This window comes from Schistocerca piceifrons, chromosome 1, assembly GCF_021461385.2.
Source record: "Schistocerca piceifrons isolate TAMUIC-IGC-003096 chromosome 1, iqSchPice1.1, whole genome shotgun sequence".
In the NCBI taxonomy this organism is placed as follows: Eukaryota; Metazoa; Arthropoda; class Insecta; order Orthoptera; family Acrididae; genus Schistocerca; species Schistocerca piceifrons.
Window position 1 is genome coordinate 678,048,544 of NC_060138.1, and position 18,157 is coordinate 678,066,700.

The following is an 18,157-nucleotide window of genomic DNA, read 5'->3' on the forward strand; positions in this document are numbered from 1 at the left end:
AAACAAAAAGAGAGAGAGAGAGAGAGAGAGAGCAAATGTGGTATCAAAGTGACCAGCACGAGGTCTAGTTTTTCATGACAGTATTTGATTGCTTGAAAAAAGGATGATTAAGGAAAAGTTACTTACGGATTCGAAGAAAAATTGAAATATTTCACGCACAGCTAGCTGTGTAAACAGTGTCAAAAAATTCATCTGTTCAAGGCCTAGCTAGCTATCTCGCGCATAAAAAGATTTATTCGTGTGATATTTGTCAAAAAGATTTCCTTCGAATCAAGTACTAAATTTAGGAATTTCGAGAACAGAAGAGGTTAGACTGGCGGATGAGGTGTCAATCAGTTATGCGTTCTGAATAAAACTTGAAAACATGAAAATGAAAAATCTGTAAAATATTTTGTGAAATGATTAGTCTAAAAGAAATAAAATAGATCAGAGAAACGTTTGACGTGCCTTTGAATGAAGCTCGAAATCACGTACAGAAAATGAGTTGCATCAAATGTTTCTCTAATATGTTGTATTTCTTACTTTAAGACGAATCATTTCGCAAAACGTTTTATTTCCTTTTCAAAAATTTTGTATGCTTTACTTATACAGACTGTTTGGATTAACTGAAATGCTTGGCCTTAACACTGACTGCTGATGAACTACGCTCTCAACAATCAAATAAAAGTAGAATTTCGTGGTTGTTAATTCTGTTTTATTGGGAATTTGATGTGTGTGATATACTGGGATGCTGTGTATGCATTTAAAGACCAAGTGCTTAGGCAAGACCTTAAAAATGCACTTCGAAATATAATGTAAACAGCATAGATAAAACTTAAAAGAGTTCGTAAAAATATACGTAGTAGCGAGAACCGAACCCTGGACCAAAAAAGATGTCCAGATACTTGCCTGCAACACTACCATTACATCACACATTCCAATTATAATGTGGACCTTATCCTATATTTACTGTAGCCAGTCATCCTTCCGCACTTATCGCTTGCTGAAAGATATTGATCATATAGGAAACATTGTGTTTAATTTAATAATGAGATGGTCTAATGTCTTACTGCTCATCCGCGTGTAAATTTGTTGGGTGGTCTTCGTAGATGATGTAAATGATCAAATTCTCCATGAAAATCTTCCCTTGGTAATTTCGTGCACAGCGCTCCTTTACCGCCTTATTTTCCTAACAGAGCTAATTTTACTGCCTTACACTCTAACTACAGTGCTCTACCGTTTAGGGGCGCTGTTTTATAGAAACAGCTGGTCAGCTGTAGTTGTCAGCTTGTAGTGGGAGTTCGTCGCTCGCACGTAGGACACCCAAGAGTATCAATGGATGCTGCTGCTTATTGCGGGAATGTCGCGTACCCAGATGTCGCTCGCATTCTCTGTAGTACTCTAAGCAAATTAGTAAGAAAAAAATCAGCAAATGGGGGAAAAATTTATGAAGTTTTGAAACTTCGGGAAAAGTGTGGGCGCACCATATTTTAGATTTATACGCAAAAGGCTCATTTTTTTTCGAACATCGCTCTTATTAGTAAATATGTTCCTCGCCAAGTTGTACACGAAAAATATCTTGTGCATCTTTTCACTTATACGAATGGTATGTGTGAGGTATAAGAATTTGAATAAAATTCTGTTAACGTAATAGTTTGCAATTTTTGTTACTTATAAAAGTATTTAAATGAAAAGCGTGATTAAGTGTATGGAAATATTTCGTAGCCTACATATTCTACTTGATATTTCTTTTGCGATCAGTACTGTTGAAATCAGGAGTACGTGCCAACAATGAAAACGTCTAGTTCCCGTTCCGATTCACTCCATTCACTCAGCACTCTTCTACCACTACTGTCGCTGCCGTTTCTTCCTACCCAGTGTCCAGGACAGCTGAGTAGTTGTTCTTGTTGTTGTGAACTATCAAAGTAGCGCCAGAGAGCAAGTCAGGCTCACTCTGCAGTCATATGTGCTCTTTCCATCATAATGCTGGACGAACTGGCAGTCGTGGAGGAAGCAACATATTAAAGACTGTATTCTTGATTTGAGTGGAAACTGTGCATTTGGAAAAAAGACTAAGTGATTGAAAAGCTGAAAAATAAATTTGTCAACACAATGGATGACATTAAGCAAAGATGGAAAAATTCCTCGTTATGGATACAATACATTCAGCTTGTCATCTCGGCATTGTATTTCATCCAGGCACAGCTTATGGAGAATTGGGAGCTCCATATAGAATGTGAGAGAGATACGCTCCCAATATTCCATGCAACTGGACACTTTTTATGCTAAGACGTGTCATTTGTACCTGCAGGACATGGAAGAATTGAACGAAACCATGAAACACGTGGAGCTCGATAAGTTCACCAAGGTCAGCTTCTTCACGGTTCGATGCTCTGGTAAGTACCGGTGTGAAGTATGGACTGATATGACGATAGAACAAACGCTTATGAAGAACCTGAAAAGTGTTGGAGGTGTTTCACACGGAAGAGTGTTGAACCGATGAATTTGCGGAATATCAATAGTCCATCACATATGTGAAGCTAAGGAACAGTTCTGCAATTTACACTGGATTTCAAGTGGAGTGGGAGGATAGAAATTTACGAGAAAATTCACAGAACATTTCAGCTATGGTTGCAACAACACACTCCATTTGTTTGTAAGGAGCAATTGTGTTCATTAGGATCTGGATTTGTAACTTCTCAGGAAGTAAACAGCTACAAATCTGTGTCTGTTGGTCAAGTAGCTCTTTGAGCAATAGTTACTGTCTCGCCAAAATTTGGTTCTCTGAAGCTTAAGCGATCATGGTTAGGACAATGTGCATGTCAACCGTCAGGCTTGAAAAAAATATGACTCAAGTAGATATAACGCATTTCTTTCAGAGAATACCGCCACTTTTCATTCACCGGATGATTTGAAGGATTGCTTCATGTACGAATTATCGCGTGTACCAATGTCTCTTACAGCAGTGTATTGATGAGGAAAACAAAAAAGTCGTCTCTCTACAATCTTTTCCATCATGTACCTGAAAGGAATAGACAATAATGAATCGACGTTCTTAGTTATAGATGGAGAGTTTCTTATGCACCATATCGTGTGGTCCGAGAATGGATCTTTTGGTGGCATTTATAACACCTTAATAGCGTGTATTCAAAGACATTATAAAGATGATGTTTCTGTTGTATTTAATGGACATTTAAAAAGTTCTCTGAAAATAGGAACTATCGAACGCCAAGGCGAACGATGAAGCGGACTTCACGAGAAATTTTCTTTAATGACAACATGTGTGTTGAATTACAGTCTGCCTTTCTTAGTAACCTCAGCAATAAGGACACGTTTATTACACAGCTTGTGCAAAAACTAGACAGTTTTGGTATTGAAACCAGGATTGCGGATGACGATGCAATGTTTAAATTGTTGCAAAAGCAGTAAATGCCTCAAAATTTTACCAGCAAGTGATTATAGGGCGTTAGGATGTAGATCATCTTGTGCTACTTATCACTTTTCCTCCAGACGACACAGAACAAGGGTTACAGTTCTAAATATAGGCGATTTCCTCACTCACTCATGAATGCAAGATTTCAATACTGTTTCTTCATGCAGTAAGTGGTTGTGACAAGACTTCAGCCTTGTTTAGAAAAGGAAAGCTGCAAGCTTTCCAATTGTTCTACTGGTGTCCCCAAACTGCATAATATTCCACGGATATTCAACAAGCCTGCTTCCTCTCCTACCACCATTGCACAAGCAGGAGAGGAATTTTCTCTCTCTCTCTCTCTCTCTCTCTCTCTCTCTCTCTCTCTCTCTCTCTCCCTCCCTCCCCACACATAAAAACAGTAGAGTGTACTGATGATGACAACCTAAACGCCATTCGATTGAAATGTTTTAATGTACTTGTGGGTCAGGCAGACAATGCTGTCATACTCTCATTTGCCACTCACTACTTATGCAGGACGCCTCAACTTTTACCGCGTTTTCCTGCAAGTCCAGCTCTGGCTGATGAACAACTTGATTCCCAGAAACTGGGGGGTGGAGGGAATCAAACTCAACCCTCTCACCGATTCCCATGAAACGAACACTTGCTCCAGAGGAAATACTGTTACTGATTTCATGCGAGTACATTCATGGCTGCGGAGAAAGTGGCTGACCTGCATTGCGCAAAAGCTGTTGCATACGAAGTTGCACTAATGCCCCTCACAGTGATTTGAGAGAGGATTTGGATGGCCGTTTTATGAAAAAAAAACATTTACGAGAATGTACTTGTTTGGTAGATATTGTGCATTTTCATTGTCTACACGCCGTTCATATGATTGTAAATACATTATAACAAAACTAATTGTTGATTAGTTTTACAGTAATTCTTATTTTCATGAAAAATGATTTTCATTCCAACTATTTAAGTTGCATACATCTAAAGTAAAAGACTACAAAGCAAAATTGTTCTGTATAAATAGAAGTCTGTTTTAAGAGAAATTTCACCTTTTTTTTACCCTCAACTTTTAGCACTCTTAAACTAATTACCTTGCTTAAATATGCATTTAACCTTCTCTGAGCAGAATTTCACCAGAAATATTTTCTCTCATATAGACAACTTCGTTAAATGAACCATTTTTTGTAAAGTTTGAAAGAGGAAAATAAATTACATTACTTCATAAATTTTTCCCCTATTTTTCCTAATTTGCCTGGACTATAGCTTCTGACCCTTATGCCTTACTGCCTAATTCAATCATACTCTTTTTGGAGTGCACAACACACAACAAATAACACACGTGAATACTGTTTAGTTTATAACCAAATACATTGATTGGTGAGCATGTAGTCAGAAGCCCATGAATAAGAGAAGGATAAACATTTAAATGCCTTATCTCTCTCCGAGTTTGAACCATCTTTGTATTTCATTTGGTACATAATGCCTCAGCGTCAAGGCAGCAGTCTTCTCTTTATCACAGCTTTTCTACAGTTTTGTCCGATTTGTGTGTGAAAAGTGGATTATAATGTCACTGTTTTATATGTGGTAGTTTTCAACCATATTACTGTAACAATTACAGTGTAACTTTTTGTGTCACTTGGCCTATCGTTCATTTAGTAGCAGTTTTTATCAATTTACCACCGTGTTTTGAGAAAGTGCATGAAGTTGAAAGTATTAATTAACTTTGTTGGTCTGTGACAAATTTACGCAGTGCCTGCAAACAAAGCACTAGAATGCATAACGATGAAACGTTGATAGTATGAGCAGACTCTGTGGTGAGCACGAATAAAAGTTATGAAGGAATGATATTCAGTTGGTTTATCACAACAAATCTACTCCAGGAGGTTGTTCTACTTCAGTTATCATCATCTCAAAAACGATTTTAAAAATAATGATGGATGAAAACACCTTAACTTGCCAAGTGCATCCATATTCCTGAATTTTTATGGAAGACTCACTCACTCACTCACTCACTCACTCACTCACTCACTCACTCTCTCTCTCGTGTGCGCACGCGTTTTCAATACCTGCATTCTTAACTGATCCTGGTGTCTGAGGTCATCCTCTTTTTTTGTACAACTGCAAACACATTTACACATTTACTACCTGTTTCTTTACTGCCATCAAGAGGCTGCTTGTTATGAAAAAATCTATACTTTTATTGTGTCATTAATCTGTAAGTGGTGTTTTATATACAATATATTTTTTAATTTAAGCATAAAGAAAAATTAAATTACAAATGTTAGTGACAGTAATAATAATGAATAAATTACAGCTATCACTGTTTCTATATTATTGAACAGTAATAAGGAAAATAAATCAGTTAAAAATGGCGACTTAGAACTTAAATGTTGGACTCAAATTTTTAATTTTGTTACTTTATTTGGATGCCCAACCCTTCAACTTTCCAACATAGTTAATCACATCTCTTCTAAATACAGAGTTAAAATATATACTGCAGATTTTCTAAAGCTCTGATTAATAATATATAATGAGTTTATTAATATTATAATAATTTTATTTTAGAAATTCACAAACTCTGGTGACGGTCACATCCATCTCTGTACACTAAGGAACCTTTAGTCCCTGCAGCTAGGGTGCACAGTCCCACCGGCAGGACAAAATGTCTGCAACAGTCTTTTCTTATACCTTACCAACTGTTACCCCCAGACAGAAGCAGAAGGCTAACCTGAACTCCACTCTTCACGATTAAGCATCAGTTTCTTCCTCCTTTCAGAAGTCTGTATGTTATGCAAGTGTCTATGTCAGAAGCACAAGCAGAAATAATGCACCACACGAACTTTAACTGTACAATAGTCCATAACTCTTGTACAAAGTTTTTTTTTCATTATACACATTTATATTAGCACTATCGGTGATTGCAGGCAACTTGTCAGTTTTTCCACACTGGAGAATAATTTTTCATACGAATTGGCCTTTCTATTTTATTAACAAAATGCATTTTGCTGAATTGACAGGAGGGGCGCTGAAAGGTAAATGAGGAGAGATGAAACAGCGGATAATGGTCCTCAGTGTGGCAGTGAACATTTGCGTGTTATGTTTTTTTTTTTTTTTTTTTTTAAGTTTTCTCTATTCTGATAGTGTAGTGGGAAGTGCAGTTATGTTTCTACTGGTCAGTTTCTTAATATACAATTCATCGAGAACTGATGGTCAAACTTTATTTTTTAAAAAATTTTCTCTGCAGCAAATTGTGTTTGACAATGTGATGCACTTATTTGTAAAAACCCTTTAATGAAACTGAAGTGGGTAATAACTCTTGTAATCTTGTGTCGTTTGGAGAAGAATTCAAAATGGAAATATTGTTAGTCGTACGCTTATAAATTTGCTCTTTGACGGAACGGTCTGCAACGAAATTTTAAATTCTCGCATACGTAAGCTCTCCGAATTGCTACGTCCGTCAAATACTCGTTTCCGAAGCGCGGATGGTTTTGTCCGTTTAGCGAGATTCGTGAAAAGTTTAGTGGACCGGGGAGAAGTGACGAGAAAGCCATCGCAAATGTTCACTCCGTGCAGTGCGATTCGAGTGGATGGTGGAGGCGGTCGGCCGTCTACTGTATGACGCAGCACTTGCACTTGGGCTTCTTCTTGATGACGACGTGCTCCACCTGGGAGGCATCGCTGGGTTGGACGACAGTGCCGCGCTGCACCTCGACCGCCGCCGGCTTGCTGTCGGGGGCGGCGTTGGCAGCGGCCCCGGGGGCATTGCCGTTGGCGCCGGCGCCCGTGGCGGGCTTGCTGTTGGCCACCTGCTGCTGCAGCGGCGACGCCTGCTTGGCGGCCAGCTGGGGGCTGGCGGCCTGCAGCTGCTGTTGCTGCTGCTGCAGCTGCGGCGACTGCGCGCCGTCGGCGTTCGCTGCTGCCGCCGCCTTGCCGTCGCCGGCGATGGCGCTGGCGGCAGCGGCGGGTTCCGGCAGCTGCGGCGCCGTGCTGCCCGGCGTTGGCGTGATGGGCTTGCCGCCCTTGATCAGCTCCACTATCTCATCTGCCTCGCGGCTCAGGTCGCCATCCGGGCGGAACGGGTTGTCCCAGCCGCTGTCCGTGCTGCAAAACAAACACACACCGGCACATAAGCAATCGCAGTAAAGCAGTCACCTATGCCGACGACATGAAATATACTGACGGTAAAAACCTTAACACCAAGGATGGCAGGAGCGTCATAACCGAAAGGTGACAGGCACGTTTCCACATCTGAAAGATATGGATTCAAATTTCGAACCAGTCGCTTAAGAGTGGCGCTAGTATAATGGTACTTGAATTACGTAACCATTACGCCACCTCACCTCAACCTCTCGATACCAGCAACATTCTACTGTGTTTTTGTAAAGTAGTAAACATATTTTTGAGACAACATTTAGATTTTATTTCATTAATATAGAGGTACTTTGATACATCGATATGTTTATATTGCAATGATATTATTCTTATGTGAATTCTTTCTTTTGTCACTATGATCTTTGACGTACTTGTAACTCTGATTTTTGGGCGCGTAGGCGGTTATTAGAGAGTCAAGTCTTAGTCGTCATGTTAAAAAGACGCAAATTGTAGTCAGTTTATGAAATGTGAACTTTAACAGTGAGGATGATAGTTTCAAGTATGTTTTATATTGTGAAGTGTTGGTGCAACAAAAATAATAAAGAAATGTAACTTAAATTCGGAGTGCTGATTACTTTTTTACATCACCACTGTGCTAACTTGCGAAAGTTTAATCTTCAAGAATGGTTTATGAAACATCTATAAAACTTTTGAATATCGCAGAATAACACCTAGGCCTCTTTGCATCCGAGCTTGGAATCATAACTACCTAGATTTTCGACGATTGAGCCATGAGTTCACAACGAGACCAGCGTGGGAAACACGAAAAAGATGAGTGCCTAGTTTATCCATTATTTCATGAAATGACTTTATTAACTGGGCTTTAATGACACCTGTCACATAATATAGCGTCGTTATTGCCCGAAAATGCAATATTTAGCAGCGTGAGCAACACTACAAATCATAATTAATTTTTTACCTTTGTTGTGGTAGGGTTGTTAGACTAGTAGCGCTACTATGTGGATGCAAATGAGGTTTGCTTTAAATACACGCTCTAACGGTTGTAAGCGTTAGTTAACTTTAAGATTGGACGTGGTAAGTTGATGTTAGTCAAGAATGGCTTTAAGATGACAAAGACGCCATTATCGACAACTCTCTGAGTTTGAACGAGGCCAGACTACGAAAAGCTGGATGTTTTTTCCGCGACACTGCAGAAAGGCTTGGTAGGAATGTAGCCACTGTACATGACAGCCGGCAGCGGTGATCGCGGGAATGTACGGTCGCAATAAGATCGGGTTCTAGACGGCCAAGTGGCAATACGTAGGAGGAGCAGCATCATGTTCGGTGTATGGTTCTGGTGCATCATACTGCATCTGGCATCAGTTGGCACCACACTGACACAATGAAGCCAGACGCCCTCTGTGGCGTGCTGTCCACTGACTCCATGACACCGCCATTTGCGACTTCAGTGGTGTCAAGTGAGCTCTCATGGAGGGGGTGGGGGGGGGGGGGGGGAGAGGCGATGAAAGCTGCTTCTGCCTCGGTGTCATTGGTGGCCGTTTGTTGGTTGGAAGGAGACAAGTTGAGGGTCTGCGAGCAACCTGTCTGCGTGCTAGACACACTGGGCCTACACCTGTAGTTAATATCTGAGGTGCGACTCCGTTTGCTAGGACGAGCACTCTCGTGGTTATCCCATGCACCTTCACTGAAAATTTGTACACCAATCTGGTGATTCAACCTGTTGTGTTGCCAATCATAAACAGCATTTAAGAGCATGTTTTCCCACAGGATAACACTTGCCTGCAAGCCGCTGTTTTAACCCAACATGATCTAGAGAACGTCGACGTGTTGCCTTGGCCTGTACGATCACTAGATCTGTCTCTAATCGAGCGCACATGGGTCATCATCGGACGTCAATTCCAATGTCACCCACAAACAGCATTAACCGTCCCTGTACTGACGGACCAAGTGCAGCAGGCGTGGAACTTCACCCCACATACCGATATCCGGCACCTGTACTACACAATACATCCATGTTTGTGTTCAACATTCTGGCGGCGACACCAATTATTAATATACCATACGCGACTGGAACAGGAGAGGGAGGTAATGACAGTGGCACGTAAAGTGCCCTCCCCCACACACTGTTGGGTGGCTTGCGGAGTATAAATGTAGATGTAGTCATTTCACGCTTGGTTATCTCGCACTTACGCTAACCTGTTACCTTGCAACGTTAGTCACATAAATATTCCATGGAGAAATGTAATCCCAGAATTTTATTACTCTGCATTAATCATTTTTTGGTGCTGTGATTTTTTTCCGTCAGTGTATTATCACTTGTACGGAAGGTGAATACTGATTACGGTTCAGTGAGAGGAAAGTAGTGGAAAACGATAGCGCCTCTGCACTTGGGGTAGCCATAGGAAGTACCGATGTTTTCTTTGTTTGCGCAGGAATGTCTGCTGCAGTACTGCTGCGCAGGATATACAGACATGCCCTTGCAAACAAACAAAACCGTCCAGAATGACTTTTCACTCAGCAGCGAAGTCAAGTTTGGAAGGTAGGAGAAGGGGTACTGGCGGAAGTAAAGGCTGGGAGAGGGGTGGAGGGTCGTAAGTTTAGATTTAATCTACTGATATGCCGATAGCATTATCGGGGATCGCCCATCCCTACTTCAGCGAAGACCAATTTCTGTCTATTGCTGGACGTACTTGAGCTCAGTAGTTGTTTTGTTAATCAGTTCAGTTCGTTGCAGTTGAATTTAAGGGACGTGCTGTTTATTTTTTTTGTGCTGTGTGCTGTTATGATAGTTTCTAATTAAGGGTACGTTTATAACAAGAAGAGGAAAACCGATTTTGATGCGCCCACTAGCGTTATGATAAGTTTAAAAAATATGTACGCACTACTACAAAAGTATAATTACCTAAATTGTGTCATTAGTAGATGATAATATGATAACACATTCTACAGTTCCTTCGTTTCTAAAAGACTTTTTCAGCGGACGGCTTTATTTCGTCCGACGCGACTGCGTCTTGCGAGGTTCGCAGGAGAAACTATCAAACTAAAATAAATAACAAGGAACTACATTTGCAAGTTAAAGACGTTGTTTAAACACTCATGTTCTAAAAATTACTACTATCCATGCAAATGAGGCAACAATAATAATCTAAATGACTTACCCAACATCAGACGACTCAAAATCAAAGTTTCTACCAAAAAATAAGAAGACAAGCTTTGTCTGTCGATCTCCCTGACAACAATGGCCTTAACCGCTTTTCAGCAGGCAGCAGCGCTGTTCAAGGCAAGAAATATGCAATGGCCTCTTTTCCCGTTCTGGCTCTATTAGCACACCTTCCCCTACAGATCTTACGACTAGTTGGTAACTAGTATAACCTGTGTTATACTGATTAACAAGATAATTTTAAAACTGGAGCAACCGAAGTTAAAACAATCCTACATCATTGCTAGACACTTCATATAGTCAACAGTTTTTTAAAATACAAGAAACAGAATGGCATCTCCAACAGTTCGCTGTAGGTGTATTTGTTCACATCACTTACAAACTCACACACCGATTTCGCAAATTTGAGTTGCATCTCCAGGTGCAAATATCTATACGAAGCAGTTTTTAAAATTAATGCAGTTACGTGGCTAGACAAAGATTTCAGCACTCCTCAAATGATAAAAAAAAACGAAGTGAAATGATAAAAAGACCATCTTCAATTACAAAAGTTGCTTGACGTAGGTGGACAAGAGCATATTTTAATCGGAGTGTGTACAGTCCGCGACTTAACACAGGTCAGTCTCGTTTTTGGCAATTGATCCACGTCACACGGGGATGATTTCCATCTATTTTTCATTTGAGTTACTGTTTCACTGTTTTCTAATTAAGGATCAGTTCTGATTCCTAATTCTACTCTTTCGTTTTAGATATGAGTCATCACTGACGATGGCCATTTTATCATTTGACGATGGTTTATCATCAAATTAGGAGTGCTGAAATCTTGCCCTAGCCACAGCAGCTGTTACATTGCGGCTTTCTGTAACTTATGAAGTAGCATTTATGGGTACTTTCTTTTGGTATGAACTTAAAAGTTGCATTTATTAAATATATGTAAGCCCGTTCTTGTGGGGCATATTTGATTCACGCCAGCTTCCTAGCTTGATGGGTAATATTTTCTTCCATGTTATGTCTAGTCATTCAGTATTTTAGCATATCTCAGATAACTGCATTAATTTTAAAAACTATTTCGTATGAGTGTTTGCACCTGAACAAATACACCTACAGCATTTCATTCAGTTTCATTGTAATAGTTTTAACACCGCCTGGTTTCGATTCCAGGCTGGGTCGGAGATTTTCTCCGCTCAGGGACTGGGTGTTGTTTTGTCGTAATCATCAATTCATCCCCATCGACACGCAAGTTGCCGAAATGGCGTCAAATCTAAAGACTTGCACCCGGCGAACGGTTGTATTACAACAGCTTCAATTTAATTCCATTTACTTGTTACAAACGTTTATCACATTTGGAGATGGCCGTCCCTGTAATGTGCTATTATGAATCTATGTTATTTCCGTTCAACATTTGTGCCACAGTTGCATATCGGTGCTAGTTGCGCACGCTAGTGAGTTGTCGCCATTGGAAGACAGAGAAATAAAATATTCCCCTAACCACGCGGTGGCCAGGCTGCGTACCACTCTGTCCTTGACGTATGCGGCCGATTTCACCAACGTCAATCAAAATTTAGCACACATTAAAATATTATCTCTGGAACTATTGTTGTTTGTTGCTGAGCAAGAAAAGCACACTCCTAAAAAGATCTAAACGTTAGCTGACGTTTCCGGATTTTTGCTGTTGGCTGTGTTGTATAATATGCTTCCAGCAGCTGAGGAACGCAGGCCGCACGAACATTTGATTCGGTCCGTGGGCTGCTGTTTGATGACCACTGCGTTAAAAGTCTCGGCCCAACACACATTTTTTATCTGCCAGGGAGCTTCGAAAAGATAAAGTAATTTTATTTTTTCGAGGAGATGATTAGAAGTTCAACTATCCTTCGAGAAGGAAACCGCGCCGATTCTTCAATACTGTGTTTTTGGAAGGTGGTTCGTCGTAGTATACACAAAATACCGACTTAGTAATTTTTGTGAAAATTTTATTAATGTTTCCAACAATCACATGCTTTACAACTTAAGCAGGCGACGTACGTGCTTTAGTGACTTGCACTACAAGCGTAATTCGATGCTACAGAAATTCGCGCTTTAAGTTTATTTTTGTAGTTTCACACAATGTGTTACGCAATATTATTACAAAGATCAAAACCAACATTTGACCAGGAACTCATTCCTCGACGATATTCAAAGCTATTGCAGCCCGTTGGAACAAATGATCTAATTCTCTAGTCTGACTGACTAAATGCTATCGAAGTTGTACATGATTTTTAAAAATTCTATAGGACAACTGTAACAGTACCATAAGACCGTGGATCGCGTTAATAATAACGAGTACACCAAAGAAAAGGATGGAAGAAACAAAAAAAAAAATCTGGCTAAACGCACTGTCAAGAACAAGGTCGTTTCTAGGCTGAGCAAAAGGTCATATTGGGCAAGGATGGGGAAAGTGTGTCCGTTTCGTCCTTTTTTATGGGACTCTAACGACAAATAATTGAAAATTTAAATAAGGATGGAGATTTTAATCCCGTTCGTGTCGACTGCAGTCCAATGCCTAAAACACTGAGTCAGCTTCGCTTGTTACTATACCGAAATTTGGTAGTAATAGTAAGTTATTAATTTCAAATAATAAAGGGCAGCCGTGGGCTACGGTTAGGAAACAATCGGGCAACCACCTGGGATGACAGTGTAACCTAGCTAACCCAGACGAGAATGTCCGGCCCGTAAAACGAATCTGAGTTACTATTACATTACACAAACAATATTTCTTAATGTTTTTGTAAGTTAGGACAGTGCAGTTAAATGAAGCTTTGATAATTCCGGAGAGAATAAAAGGAATTTGTGAAATTACAGGCTTCCAACTTGGGTCTAAAAACATTTCTGTCAAAGGCCGCCGACTGCTTTTGCACATGTCCGTCGAAAACTTATGCTGCTGAATAACATACATTTTGTCAATGACGGGAAAATGTGTGTCTCCACATGTACATAATTTCTCTGTATTTTATTTTCTAAAAGATTGTGTTTCTGTTTTTCATGCAACAAATATGGCGAAAGATACGATGAACTGCGACGGCACTGCAAGAATTCAATCTTTTCAAATGCATTCCACACGAGTCTAGTGAATACATTACCCAGATGATACGCTCTCCCATCAAAAATATTATTTCTGCTTCAAGATGACGTAAAATGGCTAGCCAAAACAAAATACTAACTTAACCTAAATGTGCTTCAGGGAACTCTACATTTGCATAAAATATTTACCTTTAGGCAATTATTTATCATATTTCTCTCTAGATCACTGAAGATGCCTAACACGATAGATGAAACATTTTTGGTAAAAATAATAACAAGAAATCGATTGTAAACGACGCATAACATTTATTCTTACCCGCATGACACACGTTAATTGAAGTACTACTGGGTAAGAACGGCTGCAAAATTACCAATGTTAAGTCTCTAGGGAACATCCGTCGCCCTCTGATACGAAGTTGTGAAGGTTTTGTGTTTGTGCAAAAAGCCGTCGATTTCGCATGTTACCCATGACGCTTCGCTATTACCACTGAGCCGCGGGGCGTGGTTAACTGCCAGACTACGGATTTTCGTCTGTCACTTTTCACTTTTTCACCAGAGGCAATGATCTATTGAAAGTGAACAGTGGTCCCCCTACGTAACTGACTGGGTGAGTCGGCTCAAGCAACGGCATGCCACTTCCATAGAACCACGTCTAGTAAATCACTGGTGTTCAAGGTACGCTCGTCACATCTTCGCCACAACTTGCGCTGTTAGAAACCTGAGCAACTTTGGCTTCATCACCCGTCGGTTCGCGACCTGCTGAACTCCAGCACCGAGCTGCGGCAGATGCTGAGGCGGTGCGCACCAGCTGGGCTGCTTGCGTAACGCCAGCGAGCACGCAGGAGGCTGCCCCGTTCATTGGTCGGGCTTCCCTGGATGCCTGGAGCCGGCGCCAGCTCCCCTCGTTAATGCCACCAGACCGCCGGCTTACGCAACACCTTCGCCTTCTGTGTAGGTCGTCACGGAAGAATTGAGCGATAAGCGAAAACAAAAATGTGAGAGACAGCTGGCCACTTTCAGATCCATAAACAGCTCTTGTGCGCAGTTCGCTCTTCCAGCTGATTAAGGTTTGTACATAGCAGCCTGAGGATCAGTTTTTTTCTGTCCATTATTGGATCATCATCATCGGAAAATTGTGGTAAGTTCCTATGGGACCAAACTGCTGAGGCCATCGGTTCCTAATCTTACACACTACTTAAACTAACTTACGCTAAGGACAAAACACATACCCATGACCGTGTGAGCCGACCGGGGGCGGTGGGGGGGGGGGGGGGGGGGTGGGGGTGGGGGGGGGGGGGGGGGAGAGCCGCGCGAACCGTGGCAAGGCGCTTCAAACCACGCGGCGTAAGCATCATCATCTTTAGTTCTCCATGCATTCCTGTCATTTGCTGCCCCTCATCTTTTTTGACAATTGCTTCTTATCCTCATATTATCCACCATTTGGTATCTTCTTCTTCTTCTTCTTCTTCTTCCATTCACCGTTCCCTCCATAGCATCCACCATTAAACTACCTCTTCTCATCCAATGTACATGTCAATTGTGTTTTCTCTTTCTGATTATCTTTAAAATTTCTCTCTCTCTTCCCCACTCTTCGCGGAACCACATCATTTCTCACTTTCTTTACCCATTTTATCCCTTCCATCCTCCTCCAAATCCACATCTCAAACGCTTTTACTTATATTCTTCTTTCTTCCTCTTTCCTTGGTATCCAAATCTCAGCTCCTTATAATTCCACACTCCTGATGAATCACTTAGCCAATCGCTTCTTCAGAACCCCGTCCATGCATCAACGTAAAAGCTTCCTCTTCTTATTAAATGCCTTCTTGGCAATTGCTATACTTGTTTTCACCTCCTTATTACATCTCATGTCGTCCGTAATTACGCTTCCTAGATATCTGTTGTCCCAACTTTATAGTTGTTCGTAATTTTCTTGCACTTACCACCATACGTTTTGTCTTTTTTTATTAACTCTCATTCCGAATTCCTCCTAGGTATTATTTAACTCTTTTTAACATTCCAGTCATAGTTTTTTCGCTCTCTGCCAATAACGCATCATCCGCAGATCGAATATATTCTGTAATCCTACCACCAACCCGCACTCCTCTTTTTCGTTTCAAACATTCCTGAATAATATTCTCCAATATATGTTAAACGGCAATGGGGAGATACCGCGCTTTTTCTTACTTCCCTTCCAATTTTTCTTCTATCGATCCAGTCGGCACCATTCTTCCTAAGAATCTCCATTATTTACTCCACTGTACGGTATCAAAGGCTTTCTCCAAGTTAATGAAAACAGTAGAAACTTCTCTACCTTTTTCAGTTTATCTCTCACCTATAATCGTCAGGAATGCATTTGCATCTCTTGTACATTTCCCGCTTGTAAATCCATGCCGTTCCTCTGCAACACATTGGAACATTTAGCTCTATAAACATTTTAGGGACTGCCAAGTTGATGGACTGTATTTTGGATCAGGCGTCCCAAACAACGGACGTGCTAAGCTGATTCAGAGACTTTAGGAAGCCAAGGTCATGCGCTGTCTTAACAATCAGCGAAGGAAAATTGAAAAAAACCACAAAAATAAACACAAAAGATAAGACGTTTAAACCATGCGCTTTGCTGCAATCATTACTGCACCCTGATTCGTTATGTGAAAGGGTAATCTAAGTAACAACAACAACAACAAAAAACATGGTTTTTGTTAAGAGCGGGATGGGATTTGCGTCCTGAAGACCCAACTTTGAAGGCTTTAATATACATGGGGCGATTAAAAAGTTGCAATTCGAAGGCCGTACAGTCCAGAATCGGTACGTCGATGAGGAAAAATCGCCGTGAGCATTGAAGGCAGTCATCCCATAGGCGCTCCTGGTTGAAGATAGGCCTACCCATTTGGTTAAAACACCGAGTCCTGCAGCGTGAAGAAGTCCGTAACCGCCTGCTGCACATCCTCGTCCAACAAGAATCTTCGACCACTCAAGGCCTTTTTTAAGGGGCCGAAAGTGTGATAGTCGCCTGGGGAGAGATCAGGATTGTAGGACGGGTGCTCGAGTGTCCACCACTTGAGTTGGCGCAACTTCTGTCTTACGATATTTGCGATATGGGGACGTGCGTTATCATGAAGCAGCAGTACCCAGCACGGAAACTGACGCGCCATTCCAAAACGGTGATTCTCGACAGACGTGCAGCCCCGTACCAAGCCTCCTTTCTTCGATGGATGTCTACCGATGTTTGTTTTTCGGTAGCCAAGAAAACGACAGAAGGTTGGTTCTGTTTGGACGCATTTGGCAATAACGCCGTCATAGTTCACGTTTCCGCATTTACAGCACGCACGTCGGAAAGACACGAATGCCACACTAATCCCTTGCCCATATGTCGTTGATTCTATACCAGCATCGGAGTCGCGCTACGTTGCATATATGCTGCAGCATCACCCTCAAACGGAAACTTTTTGATTGTCCCTTATATTGTTTCTTTTATTTATCCAAGACATTTACTCTTGGTTCCATTAAATAGGGTGTAGTCCGATGCCGAAACAAATGTGACTACAATTCTTTTGCTCATGTCTGTTTCGGCCTCAGACATATTTCCAGCAGTCACAAGAATTAAGTTAACTTTAAGAGTGGCGATTATCTACATCCATACTCAGCAAGCCACGTTATAGTGTGCGGTGGAGGATACTTTCTGTATTATTGCAACTCCCCCTTTATGTTCCAGTCGCGAATGGTTCGCAGCAAGAATGATTGTTCGTGAGCTTTCGCGTGAGCTCAAATCTCTGTAACTTTACGTTCATGGAATTTTCACTCGGCTTTCCGAACCTATTACGCAGATGAAGGGCAGATGACCAGTTCTACTTCAAGAAAGTCAAATTAACACTACAAGAGAACAGGATTAAGAGACACACTTCCACGAAGACAGTAAGTTCCTTGCCCCGAACTCCGCCTGCTGTTATGAAGAAATCTCGAAAAACACTCCCTAATAGTGCAGATATTATCTAGATTTGCCGCAAGGTGAATACGAACCATGTTCGTACCATCTGACTTGAAAGTATAGAAAGGGCAATTACATTAAGATTTGACAAAGAAAGCAAAAAAGGGGAGATTAAGTGTAAGTTAACGTAGACAGTTAATGAAGATAGCTCCCGATAGCCTGGGACGCGGCTGTCCTGTCCACTATACATGTCAGTGTAGTTCCCGGTGCAGTTCCCCACTTAGACACTGAAATAATGTGTCAGTCTTCATATACTGTCCTGGTGACCGGTCGTAGTCTAAATCTCTTCCAGGGAAGGCAGTGTGTTGGCAAGCAGAAGAAGTTCTAGTTAACGATCAATCGCTCATGTTTTAAGACAAGGCAAACCTTCAAATCTGGCAAATACCTGGGGACATCTTGACAACCTCCACTGAGGTAACATTTCCTAAATTTTGGGAAT

At 41.2% G+C, this 18,157-nt stretch overlaps 1 protein-coding gene across 1 annotated transcript in view; it reads right to left on the reverse strand.

Annotated features, from left to right (window-relative positions):
* Positions 1-5,623: 5,623 nt before the first annotated feature.
* The window catches only part of LOC124709229 (mucin-19-like), a 1,054,314-nt gene continuing 1,041,780 nt past the window's right edge, over positions 5,624-18,157 (reverse strand). The window contains exon 5 of the mRNA XM_047240824.1: positions 5,624-7,504. Within this exon, the coding sequence (XP_047096780.1) occupies positions 7,012-7,504 (493 nt within the window). The 3' untranslated portion in view covers positions 5,624-7,011. The remainder of the gene's footprint in view (positions 7,505-18,157) is intronic.